This window comes from Crocodylus siamensis, chromosome 3, assembly GCF_052110815.1.
Source record: "Crocodylus siamensis isolate JL-2025a chromosome 3, ASM5211081v1, whole genome shotgun sequence".
NCBI classification, from domain to species: Eukaryota; Metazoa; Chordata; order Crocodylia; family Crocodylidae; genus Crocodylus; species Crocodylus siamensis.
In genome coordinates this window covers 62,677,763-62,697,823 of record NC_143397.1, presented here as the reverse complement: position 1 = coordinate 62,697,823, position 20,061 = coordinate 62,677,763, and the positions used below count along the sequence as shown (strand labels likewise).

At 46.1% G+C, this 20,061-nt stretch overlaps 1 protein-coding gene across 1 annotated transcript in view; it reads left to right on the top strand.

Annotated features, from left to right (window-relative positions):
• The first annotated feature begins 10,635 nt into the window (after positions 1-10,635).
• The window catches only part of FEM1C (fem-1 homolog C), a 31,361-nt gene continuing 21,935 nt past the window's right edge, over positions 10,636-20,061 (top strand). Inside the window, exon 1 of the mRNA XM_090038404.1 lies at positions 10,636-11,465. Coding sequence (XP_089894530.1) covers positions 10,922-11,465 — 544 coding nt within the window. The 5' untranslated portion in view covers positions 10,636-10,921. The remainder of the gene's footprint in view (positions 11,466-20,061) is intronic.

Below are 20,061 nucleotides of genomic sequence, written 5' to 3'. Positions count from 1 at the left end.
TATGGGGTAAATTCCTTCCTGGCAAGCAAGGAGGGAAAAAAGTGTAGGTGGATTTTGCATCCTTGGTAAGGAGTAGGAGGCTGATAGAATCTGTGCAAGACTGTTCAGACAGCTACACTTCTGACATGCACCAGGATCATGCACTGGCCAGTCGGGAGAGTCTTTTGTAGCAAAAGTACTGAACTAGGATGCAAACAAAGCAGATGATCAGTCAAACAAGTGGTCTTTATTCAGAGAAGTTTCAATACAAGTCCAACATGCCATTTTCAGTAGACTACCAAGACCAATCCTGTCCTGCTAGAGCAGAAGACTCCTTGTGCCTAATGTGACCAGCCTTGTGGAATATCACCATATACTGGCTGCTACTAAAAAGGCAGGATTTAGACCTTTAGGACTTATACTTTCCATCTGGTATAGCTGGAAGGGGAGAGCATATCAAACACCTTAGGATTTAGCTATTTTAAAATATATCTATTAAATAAATATTTATTTTTGTAGGCTACTGATGTAAAACTGCTTAGATGAATCAGAGAAGTTTCATGAATGGCAAACACTGTCTTGAGACCAATTTTATTTTGGAAACCTAGGATGGGAAGGATCAACCTGTGTGGTCAAGTTTAGTTTGCTGCTATCACAGGTAACTATGTAATAGATGTTAAAACCAGAAGGGTCCACAGGAATATCCACTCTGATGCTCTCTGCACTCCAAAAGCTAAACAGCTGTTCCTCTTCTTAGAATAAGAAGGTTTTTAGTACAAAACCCCCCCATAGGCCTCAAAAATTAGTAAGCTACAGGAAGAAAAGAGAGGCAAGAGGTACTGTGCTCCTGCCTTCAGCCACCACAATAGCAGTTTTTAAATTAATTTTAAGAATTGTGTGAAAGGGGGCTACCTTGGGGCCAAGTCTCAAGTCAGCCCACCCATCTGTCCAAGCAGGGCAGTCTACCCAGTCTCGCCTGTCACTACTTGCTGTTTCTTAACTTGGTGTAAAATGCGGGAGACTGCCCATTTTAATGCCCCAATGCCTGAGGGCGTTATACATGGCTCTGTACCATCCCTACACCATGTCCCATACTTTGCAGATGGCATCCAGTTTATTATTGTACCCCAGCTTCAGGCCAGGCCAAACTTGGTCCACTGTTGGGCCTCTCACACACTGCCCCCTCCAAGGCCACATTCATACCGTCCGTCTCTCACTGAGGCCTCTTTCCTTCCGCCCTCTCTCAGAGGGCCTCTTGCACACTGCCCCTTACTGGGCCACTTACAACCTGCCCTGCTCCCTTGAGCGACCCCCTTGGGCCATCAGACTTAACTACTATCATGTTGGCACTGCACACGCAGCCCTTCAGATCGCTCATGCTCTCTTATTCTACATGGCATTAGCCTTGTGCCTAACACTGGGCTGATTCTGCCCCTAGCCCCTCACCAGGCAACTTTCCACAATCACGTGCTCATTGGGGTTGACCCATGTGCTGCCCTTCAGGCTGTCCTTCAGCCCTACTCAACATACCCCCTAGTGCAGCTCTTTAAACTGGCCTTCAGTCCTACTCTACACCTTGCTTACACACAGTACTTCAGGTTATAACAATGCCCCCTAATCTGTGCAGGCCCACTATACACTATTGCCCCTGCTCTGGGGCCACTCTCCTGCCCTCTCTCTGAGCTATGCTACTGCCCCCTCCCTGGGGCCTCCAGAGTCTTATCCTGTGTGGGGCTCAGATGTCTGAAGTTGTGTCTGGCCCTGTGCCTGTCCCTAAGTCTGAGACCACCAGGATGTGGGGCTGGGGTTTTAAGGCACCCCTCCCCACTTTTTACTGACGAGGCAACTGGCGTGGCATTTCAGGGTAGCCCCACCAGGCCATCTTTCCCCGGCAGGTTGCAGTTTTCAGTCATACGCAGGACTAGGACCCTCCTACCATCCCTATAGCTCCTGCCCTTACTTCCAAGGATATTCCAAGCAGCAGCTCAGCCAAGAATTGCTCCTTTGGCTGCCAGCAGTAGACTGCTACCTCAGACCTGAGAGCCTAGATCTAAAATGGCTGCCTCATCAGGGCTGGTCTACACCTGCCAGCTGCCTGCTCCCTGCCTTAAAGTGGCAGGCACCCAAAATTGTCCTGCCACAAATTGCTCTTGCAATATTTTTTGTTGCATTGAAACTGTAAGATCTGTGGCTGGACTATACTATGGTTGAGATGTTCTTAGCAATTTGGGGTACTGTTTCCCAAAACATGGGACTATAGTAGTTGAGAGACCACAGAAAATGAACAAATTAAGGCATGGTTAGGACTGTTGGGAGACTGAAGGGAAGGAGTTTGTTTTGTGATCTTGTGTAGTTCTCTGCTTTGAGCAAATGATGATCCAGATAATCCATGTATTATAATGATAGATGTGTATCTAAATCCTTTAAGTTGCTTTGAAAATTTCAACCTTTGTCAACATAACCTTCAGCATCTTGAATAACTAGCATTATGTGGAAGGGAAAACACTGCCATTTGAATATAGAACATCAGGATAGCAAGAAGAAATGTAGATTAATTAGATAATTTCAATACTTTAGTGTTCCCCTGTGAAAATACCAATACACCTGCCTTATTTGTACCTTTTACAGAAATAACCGTCTCATATGGAACAGCATCTGTTCCTATGATATATCTGAACAATCCAACAGTAAGTAATACAAGCCTTTTGCTACTAAAACAGGGTATGCATTTTTAGGAAGTTAATTTTACTAATCTATAAAAATCAGTACAGTGTGAACTGGAACATTAAACATACTGACTATAGGTTTCCTCCTGTCCTCCCTCTTAAATTCATAGTATGGATATATGAATCATATATTCAAATGTTACATTTTTCAAGATGGATGATTTGAGATGTTTATTTCCTCATTGGGAAATTAATGAGGATTCACAGACACTGGATTATTTTCCCTAGTCTGTTTGTTTATAGGATGCATATAGTTTCTCTCATTTGAGAGAGAGCGTGTAAAATGTAAAAGGAACGGCAAAACTCGTAATTCATAGGACATCAGAAAGCAGCTATATTCAAATCCTCAGCTGGTCCATAGCTTCTTTTATAAATTGGACAGATCCAGATTCTAACAAAGTTGATAGGAATTTTTCTCTTTTATGACTTGAATTCTCCAAGAGGCTATTCTTAGGCAAAGGGAAAAATAAAGGAGTCACTACAATGTCCATTTTCCATGCTATATGCTAATCTATATGGGGGTTGTTCATTTATATAAAAGATAATTAATCAGATTAAAAAATTCTTTATTGGCATAAGATGAAGTGCTTTCAAGTAATAAAATAGGCAGAAACTTCTGGTTTATAGGAAACAATCCATCTTCCAGAACAGGACTTCACGGTGTATTTGGGGTTCAAGGGCTGGATTCTCTGACCTACTAAGAGTCTAAGATTGTTTGAAAATGCTGGAAATAGCCAGAGGAGCATGTTCCTAGGGTAGATGAAGTCTTAGGTGGTATAAAGTTGAGAGGGCAGTACTGCTGCCTTCTGTGTTAGCCATGCCTCTCTACGTAAGTAGAAGGAATGGGCATGTCAAAGGCATTCTGGAAGCCAGGAATTAGTGTGTCAGGAAGAAGAGGCTTGTATAGCTACACCTGACTTGTTTGCTGATTTGAGGTCCCTGTCAATAATGCAAATTAAAGTTCTCCCTTTGCATTTCTGGCTTGCACTGAGAGCCTGTGACTGAGTCAGAGACCTGCAATCAGCACAGCTAGGAGTTAGCAGGTAAGTTAGACTAAGAAAATGCAAGGCAATGCACAGGAGAAAAAGTAGACATAGCTACACCGGCAGATGGCAGCTTCTGCTGGCAGTGTTTCTTCCATTTAGGAGACATGGTATAGCTGTGGCAGAAAACCTCTTTCTTCCTTTGGAGTTGTACCCACACCAGGACACCCAACTACAATACCACTACTACCAAGGTACACACATAGTTAAATTCAGGTAGTGACACAAAATCTGTAGTCTGCAACTTACCTGTAAGTTGTTAGAGGGTAGCATGTTAAATAGTGTGGCATGAGTCTGAGTTATCTGGAAGTGTGCCTGACTTTTACTTATTGGGAACAAAGAACATTGTTTCTCTATGGCTAGACCCCACAAAGGGATTTGAACACCAAATAGATCCTTAAATACCTAATTCTAGAATGTAGATCCTTAGAACCACCTTTCAGCTTTTGTCTAACCTCAGTGGCACCAGAATTCTCTCAGTGCTGAAGTTCCAGCTGATAGTTCCCTAGATACTTACATTTTGGCCACTGAGCGTACATACAACACTTACGTGTTGATGGCATTGAGCAGCTCAGCAATTATGCCCCAGCAGGATTTTAAGTGTTGAGCATTCTTAGAGCACACCTATCAGACTGGGTTTCAAGCTGGCTATAATGAACAGGATGCCACGAGTCCAGTGGTGTGCTCTAGCTGGTATGCTTAGGTGTGCTCTAACTGGTGCCTGTACACATGAGGGTTTCTGGAGCAGATTTGACTCACCGTCACATGTATTCAGCGTCACCATGTTTCAAAATGGCAGTGGAGGTGCTTTAACTGAAGCTCATCAAATGAGCTATAGTTAAGCACGCCTGCTGCCATTTTGAAGTGCGGGATGCTGAATACATGTGGCGTTGTGGGCATTTTAATTAGAGCAGCTCCTGAGAACCACTCTTTATTAATATACCCTTCCGTCCCCCATCCCGGAGCACATGTATAGAATGCCTGCCCACCAGGTTGGGCCCTGGAGGCAAGACAGGCAGGCAGGGGAACAGCACAACGCACACTTATTCTTAGGCACCTAAATCTGCCAGTGATTTGAATAAGAAACCTGAGGGCTTAAATTAGAGGTGTGGCACAGGACCTAGAAAACAGGAGCCACAAATCTGATCCCAGGTCCTCTTTGCGCTCTACTTCTGCATGTCTTGGGCTTAGGCTGGCAACAAATAGGACCAAAGAAAGGCCAACAGTGAAGAATGGATATTAAAACACTTTGTCTCTCTACTGTCAGGATCTCTCCCTGAGTTTCCAAGATGACACTCTTGAAGACCTCTCCCATTGATCTATGAGCTTTGCAACCTTTGTTGCTCTGGCTCCTTTTCATTGCACCATTGCTTCTAGATACAAAAATACACAACTCTGAAACCTTCTTTTTGTTAGAATTAAAGTCGCAGAGACAAGACTTGCTTCTAGCTGCTAATGCAGATGAAAAGAAGCTTAAAATCATGAAATACTTTCCAAGTAACGTGTTTTCTTTTCCTGTTGTGCATTGCTTTGTTGCTACAGGGATGATATTGCAGTCACACCTCAGAGAGAGATTCTGTGACTGCAAACAGAACAGGAAGTAACCACATGGGAAGCCACTCCTTTAGATAGAGTATACATTAGGAAACACTCAGGTACCTCTTGGTTTGGAGAATGAATAAAAGCATGAGATTAACAGTCACTCATAGTGGGTGACAGTAATGTGGATTGTCTTTTCATGCTGTTGTGCCATGCCAACAGCTTGAGAAAGAAAACTAAAAATTGGAGGTCATAATTTGAAGGGGATAATGGCTGTGCTTGTTTTCAGAAGGACTTGAGATACAGTGAGTTAATACACTAGCCTTCTTATCTCAGAAGAGCAGGTTTAAGTCCAGCTTGTGTTCAGAAATATGGCTTTGGTGGACCCATTCTACACCCAAATGGGTTCAGAGTGCAATAGCTGCAATACAATTTGGCATGATTACCTGATCAGAATTACAAGGCCACATATAGTGAATCTGGTACAGTCTCAAACGAGTAGCATGGAGTCACATAACTGGAATATGCAGGTCAGAATTTAGCAGCATTGTCAGAAATATACCTACTGCCCCATACATTTTTCACTTTCATAACTATTCCATTTCTAAAAATATTTAAAGAATTAAAAGTGTATGGGCACCCAAGTACTGGAGGAAACTATGCACTGGAGAAAAGGACAGCAGCAGGATCCATGGGAGAGTATGCTTCCGTCAACATTTTATTTAATGTTTTTAAAGCCAGTACTCGGGATTTTCAAGTATTTCTCTAAATTGTCAGGATAAGCCCATAGGTTTCATTAACAGTTTGCCACAAGATAGAGTCTTGCTTAAACTAAAACAATTTTGTCCTTACAGTGTCTTTATAATCTACTGGTAAATCATGCAAACAATACTGGAATGGAAGTATTACTTACCAGCATTAATTCTCCCTTAGAGTTCAGTTTGCCTACTTGCAATATTAAGGCTTACTGCCCCAATCCTCCAATGAACTTCATGCCAGCACAGAGATTTACCCAAAAAGAGCTCATTGCTGGCTCAGGGCCTCTGAATTGTGGGAAGCAGGTGAAGGAGGCCTTGCATTTTCTGCCGGTAATTCTGTGGGAATACTTTAGAAGTCAGACAGAAACGTCCTATTGAAATTACTTATCTATCTTTCTGTCAGCAGACAAGTGCTCCCTACAGTATATCTTTTATATATTCTATGATTTGTCCAATCTGGTTTTAAATATTAAATTTCTCTAGCAATGGCCTTCTACAATCTCTGAGTGATTTTTTCAATCTAACAGAACCTCTTCATCAGGAAATTATTCTTGATATCAAGCATATATTTTCCTTTGTCCCATTTCTTCCCATTACCTTTAGTTAAAAATCTTGAACAACGTTAAGTAAGTCCTTGCCCCCAGTTTACCCAACCTATGCATATCTATTTTTTCCTTTCCTCAGAAATTAATACAACCTTCCCCTTAATAGTTTTAATTGCTTGTCTCTGATATCCTGCCAATTTCTTTCATCTTTTTGATACTGAGATTCCAAAAGTATGATCAGTAGTCTGTGCACAGTCCCATCAGTGCTGAATACAAAGGGACTACAAAGCAGTGTGGTGGTCTGTGATGTATTGCTTCTACATATGCAACCCAAAATTGCTTTGGCTGCTTCTTCCTCGCCCGCCCCCCACTATATTGAATTGCAAATTGATATCCAAAGTACTGCCCTTATCTCCATATGTCTTTTTTGGTATCATTTCTATATTAGATCCCCCTGCTATCTGTAGCTTACATTTGGTTGGTATTTGACCTGTCTCTATCCCCACAGTCAAATATTACCTTATATCTTTGTCTGCCCTAATTTTACTACTTTTTAATACAAATACATATTAATCAGCAATGAGCTCTATATGTAAATGCATCATTAGGCAAATATAAATATTTATATTTCTAGGCTCTAAAACATCTAAAACGTGTTGGAAAGGTACAGATGTTAGAAAGGTAGATCATGTTTACTTTTATCTAAATCATGTTAGAAAGGTAGATATTTTGTAAGGGGTGGGGGAACTGAGGCATAGAAAGGTGACCTGGGTTTCTTGAGAGATGCAGGGCACCTCTACCTTTCATTAACACCTTCTACAAACAGGTCAAACAGGACAAATATAAAGGTGTTGGGTGACTAAAAATCTGTTAAATATGAATGTAAGAAATAAAATATAGAGCTGGAGAGTCTAAGGTGTTTACCTGATATTTATTATTTTTCAGGCATCTTAGAGATATGTGGAAAGTGTTAATTTAACTCAGCAGTAGTCTCAATAGCCAAGGTGCCATGATGGTGCTTGTCTGAGGCTTCACATTTTGTAGGTTTTGAATAGATACTGAAGCAAAAATTTAACTAGACTTCACAAACTAATATTCTGTTGAATACTTCATGTGTTTATTTGCAGAAGTTATATCAATTTAAAAAACAACTGAAATATAAAGTGAAAAGTAACCAAAATGTTTCTTTAAAAATGAGAAGAACAAAGGGAAATTAATAGGTCACTATGGTGGAACACAGGGACATAGGAATAGGCATAACAACTTACAACAGACCAGTTCCTGTCTGTATCCTGTTTCTAACCACAGCCCTTAACTTGGGCTAATCTCACAAAGAGACTTTGCCACATTTAGTTGTGACTGAGATCCTCAGATTTCCTTTTAAAGTCCCTCAGTCCCAGGAAGGTACATTATGCACCTATACTTCTGCCAGTGGACAAGTACATGGCTACCCAAGACTGACCCTGACAGATATACAAGCTCAGCCCCAACTCACTAAGCTGGAACTGGGTTCTCAAACTGAGCAGTTCCCACAATCTCACCTGTGGGACTGGATCTAGTAGGTGTTTCCTAACATGCCTCACCTGTACAAAAGACAACCAGCAGGAAGGGGTTCCAGTGTCCTCCCTTAATACCCATTAGGCAGACCACTCATCTGTGTGGGAGATCCAGGTTTTAATATGTCCTTGTGGTCTTGTTTAGACTATGTGCATCTCTTATGGTTGTGAGTTCCTCAAGTTTATAATGGGTTGTGCACCAAGCATTTCCTCTTATCAGTTAGAATTGGTCACCTTCCAATTTCATGGGATGTGCCCTTGTTTATATTGTTGCCTCTTTTAGACTAAGTGGTTAGTCAGCGTTTTGGGCCTTGCTGGTTTGTTTCCTTTGTGGGAAGGAGGAATCAGTGAGACAACTTCTCTGCTGTAATCTTGTTTGCTTTTTTTTTAAAGTACAAAAAAGTCTTATTTCCTGAAGCATGGTAAAAAGAAACAGTAGCTGACAACTTCCCTGTTCAGAAATCCAAGTCAATTTTCTCAGAAACTCTTCTGCCCAGCAGCTTGCTTTCTTGGCTTCTACCCCAAGCCACAGACCCTTGTTTCTATACCTGTCAGCTGGCTTTTCCCTCACTTTCTGCTTCCTTTTCCATGCTAATCTATTAAGAAGAAGGAATGTCACTTTGCCTTCCATACACCATGCATTTCCATATATCCCTGTAATGTCCTCTCTGGTTCATCCCTTTTTTAAACTACTATGCTAGTCCTCACAGTCTCTCTCTTCATGTGGTGTCCTTTCCATGCCTCCGTGTTCATTTCCTGCCTGTGAACCTGTTCTATTTTTTATATATCTTTTTTCCTTGAGACAGGGTGGCCAGAACTGAAACAGTAATCTAGAGAGGAGGGTGTACCAATGATTTATATAAAGACATTATGCTTCCTTGGTATAATTGTCTTCCTCTTTCTCTACATAACCTAACATTTGCGTTAGCTTTTTTTTCCCCCTTTACTGCTGCTGCATACTGCTGAGTAGAGATTTGTTGCTGGAAGTTGCTGAATGTCCAAATGCCATCAACAGAGAGGTAGTTAGCCCGGTTCAGGGGCAGAGGGGAGGGCGAACTGGCACCCCACTTTGATTCCTGCTCCACCCAAAGTTTAATACCAACTACCTGGAAGTGGCAGCAGCATTTCTAGTCCAGCAGTGCTGAGGACATTGCATGACTTCATGGCTCATTATCATCTACCTGTTCCCTTCTAAAATCTTCATTCCACAGGCCTTAACCATTCTCTCTTCCTTTTAATGGTCTGGATGTTATGCCCATCTCAAGCTAGCCTTTGTCTTGCCACGCTGCTGCCTGCTGGCTGTTCCTGGTCCTGGAGCTCCTATGTCACAGCCCATGGATCACTCCTGCCAGTGAGGTTCTGCTTGGTTTGGCTTCCAGCTTACACTGAACGAGGCTGCTCTGGGCCTCCAGCCTATTAGTTTATCCTGAATGGGAGAAAAATGGGGAGAGGGGGGGATGTTATGTGTGATGATATGGCTCATCAACTACCCCCATCTTTCCAGCACCCTTGATTGGCCCAGGAGCACGCTGGCATGAAGGAGGGGCAGAAGGCCGGGGCAAGGGTGCACCTCCTGGCCCTGCTTGGCCAGACAGCTGCAGAGTGCCAGCTTTGGGGACCTGGAGTTCACCTGCCAGGTGCTGCCACAGGGTGGTCCCTAAACAGGCAGGTGGGAGAAGGGTGGAGACCCCACAGGCACAAAGACCCTCATGAAGCACCTGCTGGGTGCCAGCCAGCATTGCCAGGTCTTAAATGCCAGGCCCTTTCCTGCCTAAGAGCAGGGGGGCTGGACCTGACAGTCTTGTGAGGTCTAGTCTAGCCCCTAACTTCTATGAAGCTATATGAAATGATCTTATTGGAAGCTCAAAATGATCCCATTTGCTGAAAAATTATTGTACGATGAAAAAAAAATCTGCAAATAAGTGCAAAAAGTCTTGTTTACTTTATATTGCTCGCTGGAACCCCGCAGAGAGTGAGAACTGGGTCATCTCAGTTGAAGCATTTCTTTATTGTGAAGCAGGCCGTCCTCAGAAAGAGCTGACAGAAATCCCAAAAGTCAGTTAAGCCTTTCTGAGAGTGACTTGAGTTTTGCATTTTCAGCATTAATTACCTACCTCCAAAATTATCCTAGATTTCGAACCCTTGTACTATGGTGGGCTGTACGAGTCTAGTACAAATACGATCATTACCATGCACCTGGCAACACTGGTTCCAGCCTCCCCCTCCTTGCTCCAGTGGGGCACCGACCGGCAGCTCGCCCATGAGGCGCCTCCCCTCCCCCACTCCAGTACGCGGGCTCCCTCGCGCGGCAGCACTAGGAGGGAGGGAGCCAGCACGGCGCCTGCTCCGCGCCCTCTCAGCCTAGCTTGAGCCTCCTTCCCCACTCCGCCCCATGCTAGTGGCTGGTGCGGCGGCAGGCCCCTCCCCATGGGCGGGGCGGTCGCGTCAGCACTTTCGGCTGTGCAGGGGCCAGGTTCCTGACAAGCGAGGCGAGTAGGCTAGAACGCCGGGAGGGGAGGGGTGGGGGAAGGACGGGCGGCTGGACGGAGCCTTTTCTGCGGCCGGGAGAGGGGGGCGGACGGAACCTTCCCTGTCCCCGGGCAAGGGGGGTAGCGACCCGTTGTAGAGCCTCCCCTCGCCCGCCCCCCCAGTGGGCTCGCCCGCGGGACCCGATCCGGCGCCATTTCGGGGGCTGGATGCGCGGGCGCCGCGGCCCCTCCCCCCCCCGCCCGGGGTCCCGGCGCGGCTGAGGGAGGGCAGCGGCGGGTGGGCGCCATGGACCTGCGGACGGCCGTTTTCAACGCGGCGCGGGACGGCAAGCTGCGGCTGCTGGCCAAGCTGCTGTCGGGCCGGGCGCCGGGCGAGGTGGCGGCGCTGGTGGGCGAGAAGACGGGCGGCGCGACGCCGCTGTTGATGGCGGCACGCTACGGGCACCTGGACACGGTGGAGTACCTGCTGGACCACTGCGCCGCCGCCATCGAGGTGGGTGGCTCTGTCAGCTTCGACGGCGAGACCATCGAGGGTGCGCCCCCGTTGTGGGCCGCCTCGGCCGCTGGCCACCTGCGCGTCGTGCGCTGCCTGCTGGAGCACGGTGCCTCCGTCAACAACACCACGCTCACCAACTCCACACCGCTGCGCGCCGCCTGCTTCGACGGCCACCTTGACATCGTCAAGTACCTGGTGGAGCACCAGGCCGACCTGGAGGTGTCCAACCGCCATGGCCACACCTGCCTCATGATCTCCTGCTACAAGGGCCACAAGGAGATTGCCCAGTACCTGCTGGAGAAGGGCGCTGACGTCAACCGCAAGAGCGTCAAAGGTGAGGGTGGGGGGCCAGGCGGGTGTCAAGGGAGGGGGTCACCTAGTGTGGGGGGAGGGCTGTAAAGGGCCTCGGGGAAGCGTCTGGTTTGACCCTACGGATGTAGGACTGGAAGATCCTCTAGTCCAACCAGGGAGGAAGGATCCTGCAGGCTTAAAGCTGGAAGGGGCCTCAGGGATCATCTGTGACTGAGAATCCTGCAGACAGGGCTGGAAGGGACCTCAGGGACTGCCTAGTCCCACCCAGGATCGAGTATTGTGCAGACACATAGCTAGAAGGGACCTCAGGGATTGTGTAGTCCAACAGGGAACTGAAGATCCTACAGACACAGGGCTGGAAGGGACCACGTGGACAGTCTAGTCCCACTCAGAATCAAACCTGCAGCCTTGGGATTATTAACACCAAGATGTAACCAGTTGAGCTCAGAAAGGACCTCTGGAGGTCACCTAGGTCTAGGTTAACCCCCTGCTCAAAGCAGGACCAGTCCCAACTAGATCATCCCAGCTAAGGCTTGGTTGAGAGGCTTAAAAATCTCCAAGGATGGAGAGTCCACCGCCTCTAAGTAACCTGTTTTCAGTGCTTTACCACCCTTGTAATGAGAGAGTTTTTTCTATTATCCAACCTAACTCTTCCTTACTGCAATTTGAGCTCCTTGTTCTGTTACCTGTCACTGCTGACAACAGTAGCTCCATCCTCTTCCTAACCACCCTACAGGCAGTTGAAGGCTGCTGTTAAATCCCCCCTTCGGCTTCTCTTCTCCAGTGTGTCTCAACCAGGGGTGCCATGGGCACACTAGACAAGCCCCCAGGCTCCACATCAGACCCCAGCATGTTTAGAGATGCGCTTCACCTTGCACTATGAGAGTGTCGCTGTCATTTCCATGTAGTCAAGTGGAAACGAAGTGCTGGCACTTCTTGAGGGGGCATCGTAGTCTCAAAAAGGTTGAGAACTGCTCTCTTCAAAACTAGGTGGTTTTAGGGGTGTTTGGGCAGGGCTGGGGAAGGTGGTATTTGGGCAGACATTTAGGTACCTGGAAGCTGTAAAACCCTAACAAGGTGTGAATGAAATGCTAACTTCAGTTTCATGCTGGACTTGGGCCATTTCTGTGATTGAGCCATGGGAATATTTGTGGACTATTAGATAGCCTTCTTGGGAGGGGAGAAGGACAGACAGTCCACAAATAGTCATACTACTTAGTCATACTACTTAGGAAACTGAAGTTAGTGTTTTGTCTATAATTTGTTTGGTGTTTGCAACTTCCAGGTGTCCAACTATTGGACAACCTTTTTTGGGTGTGGGGAAGGCTAATGAGGGAGGCAGATAGACAACAAGTAGTCGTCTGACTCCATGTAAACGTTAAAAGTCCAGCCAGAAACTGAAGTTAGTGTTTTGTTTATAATGTCCAACTACACAACTATTGCACAAACTGTTTTTTTGCGGGGAGGGGGAAGAGTTTCGAGAGTTCACAAATATTTGTCTGGCTCCATCATGTCAATTTTCAAAGTCCAGCAAGAACCTGAAGTTGGTGTTTTGTTTATAGCTTGTTAGGTATGTACAACTTCCAGGTACCCAGGTATCGGGTAACCTTTTTGGGGTGCGGTGGAGAGGGAGGGCAGATAGTCCACAAATATTCATCTGGTTCCATCATGTAAATGTTTAAAGTCCAGCAAGAAATTGAAGTTAGCACTTCGTTTTATAATTTGTTAGGTGTGTATAACTTTCAGGCATCTGACTATTGGGTAACCCTTTTTTTGCAGGGAGGAAAGATAGTTCACAAGTAATTGTCTGGTTCAATCATGTAAACATTCAAAGTCCAGCAAAAAACTGAAGTAGTGTTTTGTAACTTCGTAGGTTTGTACTTCTAGGTATCTGACTATCGGGTAACTTTTTTTTGTGGGGGGGGAGGAAGTTGAAGGGCAGATAGTCTGCAGATATTCATCTGACTTTATAAGGTACGTGTTCAAAGTCCAGCAAGAAACTGAAGTTAGCGTTTTGCTTGTAACTTCATGTATTTTCCACTTGCTCTTCCAGTGGTTCGTTAATTGCTACTGCTAGTTACCTCATTTCATTTTAAATTGGCAAATTTTAACTTGTGAAACCCAGTTCTTGAAAAAACTGGCTACGTAAATGTTTGCTCTGAACTAAAATGTTAGAAGACCAATAGATTTTGGCAGGGAGACCATGTTCTTGAGTGGACCCTGTAAGTTTTTCAAATATACAAGAATTTAAATTTGTGTGTGAAATTTGGGACATTTCCATGACCATTTGTTATATGCATGTCATGCATTGATCAAATGATTTAGTCTTGCACCATTATGATTGGAGTAAGGAAATACTCTAATTGGTTAAGGAGGAAGCCGTCTGTGTGTGTCATTCCTCATTCTTGAATCCTTTGGACTGATGCTTTTATTTTGGCTGTGACAAGGGAGAAATGTACATTAGGGTAAAGAGGAGCTCTCATGTGACCATGATCACGACAAAAAGGGTTTCTGTGGTATACTGATCACAACAGATGTCTCTTTGCTTCTGGTTTACAGTGATCCTGGCACTATTGTTCAAGCTGAAGACTTCTGTCCTTTTTGTTATGATTGTAGTTGCATGAGCTTCTTGTCCTAACCGTGGGCAATTTTCTGCTTTTTTAAATGCATTACAATCCTACATGGTGATGGAGCTTTGTCCTGAAGGGTATATTGGCTGTATAACAGGCTACTAGTGACTTCTTCTATTTTTTTAAATCCTTGATAGTTGGTCTGTATTTTGTCACTTTATTTTTGGTAGGTTGAGGTAGCGAGGGGTTTGCTCTTTAAACTAGTGACTACATTAGGCATAGCACTTCTTACTCTTGGTTCTGACTAATAGTATTTTAACAGCATTCCAAATTTGAATTATAATTTGACAGTTGCCCCTTTCTGTTGTTTGGTCTTTGTAAGTTACCCAAATGTAGAATTTGGGATTTACACTTCAGAAAAAAAGCTGTACGCTTTAAATTGCAAGTCAGTGAATGAAATGTGGAATACTCTGCAGAGAAAAATATGTGGGGAATAATACAGCTAAAATTTGATTGATAGTAGAAATATGAATTGCACAGTTTGTGGAATGGAATCATTCTAGTTTCTCCTTTTAAGAAAAAGATAACTTTCAAGGAATAAAGTCACTCATGAATCCCCCACCCTGGAATAGTTTGAGGGTAAGCATCACATTTATAGACTTGGATCTTTCAATATACATTTTATGTTCGTACTAGTAGTCTGAGAAATTATTCTTTTAAATATGTGAACGCTTCATATAGTTTAAATGACTGTATGATGGAGTTCTCCCTATAAGAATTTTCTCTCTGGTCTCACGTTTTCCTTTCAATTTCTGCATGATTCAAAATTTAATCCCTTGAATTGGAGACCCTACAGCATAGGCAATCTATCTCTATTTCATGAAAAACTATGAGTCTGGCTGGATATGAATTTTAGTCCAATAAAAGTCACTTTTTAAGAATTTGTATAGGTAATTGGTCTTCCTTTTTTACTCTTTGGAAATAGACTATTCCAGTTTACATCAGGTGGACATCCTTTCCTTATTAGCAGTAGGAAGCTGCCTGACTTTTGAAGATGCTGTTGGGATGGAGGGCTTGAAGAGGAGTAAGAGGGCAGCATGATTTTTGTCAGTTGTGGGTGACAGCTTTGAGCCAGGCTGAGAGCATCAGAGACTCACAGGAGCCTGGAAGTTTGTAGTTAATTTTAGCCTTTGGGAATTGGCCTCCTGATCCTTGATCTATAAGGGGCATCACTAACCTTACTGTTGTGCCAACATGGCTTTTTCCACCTGAATTTGAAAGGAAATAGAATTTACTCGTGTCTTTGTATGGTATCCTCTTTCTTGGAGGAGGGACTCAAATCTTGCCAAACATGTCTTCAGTTTCCATTCCCCTTAGTTGTATGGTAAAGGGTCCCTAGGGTTCCAGGTAAGTACCTGGAGTGTGGGTTTTCCTATTATCCTGGTATTCCATTAGATTGTGCTGGATTGTTTTCCTTCTTCTTAGACTGTCTTATAAATGCTGTTTGTTTTTTATTCTTTATATTTTCAAAACCATGGAAGTAAATAACAAAGCTCTGTATATATAATAAATATTAGCTCTTAATGAACTGGGATACTTCTAGAAAGATGCTGCTAAGGCATCTGATCCAGGCATTAGGTCTGTGCAAAGCTTCAGTAGCTGATTCAGTTCGGAGGAGATCTGTCCTGATTCAGGGACCAAATCTCTGAATCTGAATTAAATTGGGAGACCAGTTACAAGCTCTGAATCGATTAGGAAAAGCCCTGGAAAAGATTTGGCTGATTTGGAGATTCGGCCATAGACTAAACAGGCACCTGACAAGTCTGTTGGGGTTGGGGGGAAGGAAGGGGAATGGAGGAGGGAGGGGCCGGGGCGTGGGGCGTGTTACTGGGGGAAGGGGTGCAGGGTGTGTGCGTGGTATCACTGGGTGCGGGGGCTCGGCCCTGCTGCCACTTGCCCAGCTGGGTGGGGGGCAGGATGCAGGCATGGCTCACTTTGGGCGGAAGGGGGCAAGTGGCAGCAGGACATAGCCCCCACTCCCAGTGCTGCTACACGGGGCAGAACCCCCACTCCCAGTGCTGATGCGGGCATGGCAGTGCTGGGAGTGGGGGCTATGCCCTGCTGCCACCCAGTGCGAGCCGCACCTGCATTGCGCCCCCACGCACTGACAGTGGGGGCAAGCAGCAGCAGGGCATAGCCCCTGTGGTTCCCCCCACCAAGGCAGAGGCAAGCACAGCTGGAGGAGCCATGGAAGAAGTCTCCATGGCTGCCCTGCCTGGCCCCAGCCTAGTCCTGGCACTTAAAAAAAAAAAAAAAAAAAAAAAGCCCTGTACTTGCTGGTTGCAGGAGTGGTGATTGGGGCCTCTGGGCACTCGTGGTAGAGTCATAGTTTCATAGTAGCTAGAGTCGGAAGGGACCTAGGTAGATCATCTAGTCCGACCCCCTGCCTTGGCAGGAAAGAGCACCGGGGTCAGATGACCCTGGCAAGGTGCTCATCTAACTTCCTTTTAAAAATCCCCAGGCTAGGAGCCTGCACCACTTCTCCTGGAAGCCGGTTCCAGGCCCTAGCCGCCCTGACTGTGAAGTAGCGCCTCCTAATATCTAATCTAAACTTACCCTCCGCCAGCTTGTGACCGTTATTCCTGGTCACTCCTGGCAGCGCATGGGGGAACAGGGACTCCCCCAATACCTGCTGATCCCCCCTGACCAGTTTGTAGCAGGCCACAAGGTCCCCCCTTAACCTTCTCTTGTGGAGGCTAAACAGGTTCAGGTCCCGTAGCCTCTCCTCATAAGGCCTGCCCTGCTGACCCCTGATCATACGAGTGGCCCTCCTCTGAACTCTTTCCATATCGTCCACGTCCCTCTTGAAGTGTGGCGCCCAGAACTGGACGCAGTACTCTAGCTGCGGCCTGACCAGTGCCGCATAGAGGGGGAGGATCACCTCCTTGGACCTGCTCGAGATGCATCTGTGGATGCATGACAGGATACGGTTGGCCTTCTTGACTGCCTCCCCACACTGCCGGCCCATGTTCATCATGGAGTCAGTGACGACTCCAAGATCCTTTTCCGTCTCCATGCTGGCAAGAGGGGAGTTTCCCAACCTGTAAGTGTGGTGCCGGTTCTTCCTCCCCATGTGCAACACCTTGCACTTATCAGTGTTAAACCCCATCCTATTCTCATCCGCCCACCGTTGCAACCTGTCAAGGTCAGCTTGTAGCCTATTGCACCCTTCTAGTGCACCCACATCCCCCCACATCTTAGTGTCATCAGCAAACTTGAACAGGGTGCTTTCTACCCCCTCATCCAAGTCACTGATGAAGATGTTGAACAGTGCGGGCCCGAGGACCGAGCCCTGCGGAACCCCACTGCCCACGTCCTTCCAGGTCGAGAAGAACCCATCCACTACCACCCTTTGGGTGCGGCCCTCCAACCAGTTGGCGACCCATTTGACCGTGTGGGCATCGACACCACAGTCTCCCAGCTTTTTGATGAGGACAGGGTGAGAGACAGTGTCGAAAGCCTTCCGGAAGTCCAGAAAGACTACATCCACAGCAACCTCTGCATCTAATGATTTGGTGACCTGATCGTAAAAGGCCACCAGGTTGGTCTGACAAGACCTGCCACTGATGAACCCATGTTGGTTGCCCCTGAGCATGCATTCCCCCGCAAGGCCCTCCTGGATGTGTGCCAGGATAATTTTTTCAAAGAGCTTACCCGGGATTGAGGTCAGACTAACTGGCCTGTAATTTCCCGGGTCCTCTTTTTTTCCCTTTTTGAAGATAGGGACCACATTGGCCCTCTTCCAGTCCTCCGGCACCTCACCAGAGCACCACGAGTGCTCATAGAGCCGCGCCAGGGGTCCCGCAATGACCTCGGCCAGTTCCTGTAGAACCCTAGGGTGAAGATCGTCCGGACCAGCGGACTTGAACACGTCCAGCCTCTCCAGAAGTACCCTAACTAACTCCTCGCTAACCCTGGCCCAGGCGTGTCTCTCCCGGGGCCCGAGGGGGGCCCAGCAGGGAGGTGGCTGAACTGGTCCCTACTTAGGAAGACAGAGGCAAAGAAATCGTTAAATATGTTAGCCCTCCTGTAGTGGGCAGCAGGGATTGCGCCCCTGCCCTGCCTGGCACCTGCGCAGTGGGTGCCCCACTGTGGGTGCAGCATGGCTTGGCAGGGCGCTGCATGCTGTCTGAGAGCTGGGATGGTTCCATGCTTCAGCCAGAGCCTGGCAGCGCTCAGCTCCACTGGCCCCAGCTCCCAGACAGCGCATGGCACCCTGCCAAGCCATGCTGCACCTGCACCATGGGGCAGCTGCTGTGCAGGTGTCAGGTGGGGGGGGAATCCCTGCTGTCCCCCGCTGCCGTGCTATGCAGGGGGCCTCTGCCATGAGTGCCCAGAGGCCCCAATCACTGCTCCTGCGTCTGGTGAGTATGGGGCTTTTTTAAGTGCCTGGACTAGGCTGGGGCCGGGCATGGTATGGGGTGGGATGGGGCCAGGCAGGGCAGCCATGGCAGCTTCTTCCATGGCTCCCTCCAATCTGGAAGAAGCAGGCATAGCCAGAGGAACCACAGGAGAACCTGCAGCCCCCCAGCTGTGCCTGCCTCTCCCCAACTGACCCGAATCGCCGAATCAGCAAGGAATCTTCCGAAGCAGATTTGGCCGAATTGATGCAGGACAGTGATCCAAATCTCTGAATTGAATTGGCATCCTCCAAATCAGCCAAATCCAAATCCAGTACTTCCCTATTTGCACAGGCCTACCAGACATCATTCATGAAACCAGATAGGAGTGGACAATAAAGCTTCAAACAAATCTTTCAGCAGGGAGGAGCAGGCATCTGAGATCCAGGGTAGGTAGGTTTTTAGAAGTCCAGAAAACAGGATGCTGCTTTTTACAATAGAATTGGATGAAACAGGTAAAAAAGAGGGATTTGAATGATGTGTTCCTACTTGCTGGAATGTTTACGGTGTCCACATAAACTGCAGTTGGTAATTAAGATAGGCATAAGGATTTCAGCAGGGTCAGGGTCAAGGTAACAACAACTTCTGGGAATGTCTCTCAGGTGGTGATGGTAGGGAGATGTAGAATATATTTGTACTGTCCTGGTACATCAGGCAGAGCCATACTGAAACACACTGTCCATCACACATGGACTGCCTCCTCAGAAATAAATAGTTGCCTTAGTGCAGTACTGAGTGGCTGAATTTGTAGATGTGCACAGGTAGTACTGCACTAAGGTGGCGACTATATTTATGTTTGGGGAAATAGTGGGCACAGTATTCTTAGCTTGGGGTGGTACCTGACATAAACGTGCCCTTATATACCACCAGTTGAAAAAATTAAAACAAATTGGAGAGGATGGCCTGGAACTCTAAATTTTAGAGGCCAATATTTTGCAGGTATATAGCCAAAAAAGTTTGAAAACTACTGCTCTAAACTGAATAATCACTCTGTTTAATTTCCGCAGACTTCTATATAGTGTAGAGGCAAGAGCTCAAAAAGTCTCAAAGGAATTTGGAAATGTTTAAGTAATTATTAAAATGTCTTTTTTGTGCCATATGAAAAATGTAGATGAAGGAAAAAATGGCCAGTAGCAGATGCAAAATGTGCTTGTCCAGTGAAAATTGTGAATGGGAAGAGGAAAACCTTCCGTTTCTTTTGAATTGGAATTTTAGTTTTTTAAAAAAACAAACAAAATAAAACTAAAAACAGCATGATCTTTTTAATCTTGCAGACTGTTCTAGTGTAGTTAGCCCTGGTTTCAGCAAGCAGCTTGAAAGTAACAAGATTTTGGTCAGTTTCACTGATACAGCTAAAGACTCAGCCTAGACAATCTTGAGTCCTGAATCCTTGGTAGTCCTGACATCAAGAATCTTCTCTTTCTCTTTGGTTCTTGAGCAAGATGTCTGAAGAAAGAGGAGCAGCAGGCACTGGTGTTCTTTGTGGGGGGAGAGGGCCCTACATTCAAATTCTAAGCAAGGGACACTTCTCAGGTGTCCTAGCTCTTTTGGGAAATAGTCTGTATTTTGGCTAAATTCAGTGGCCTGT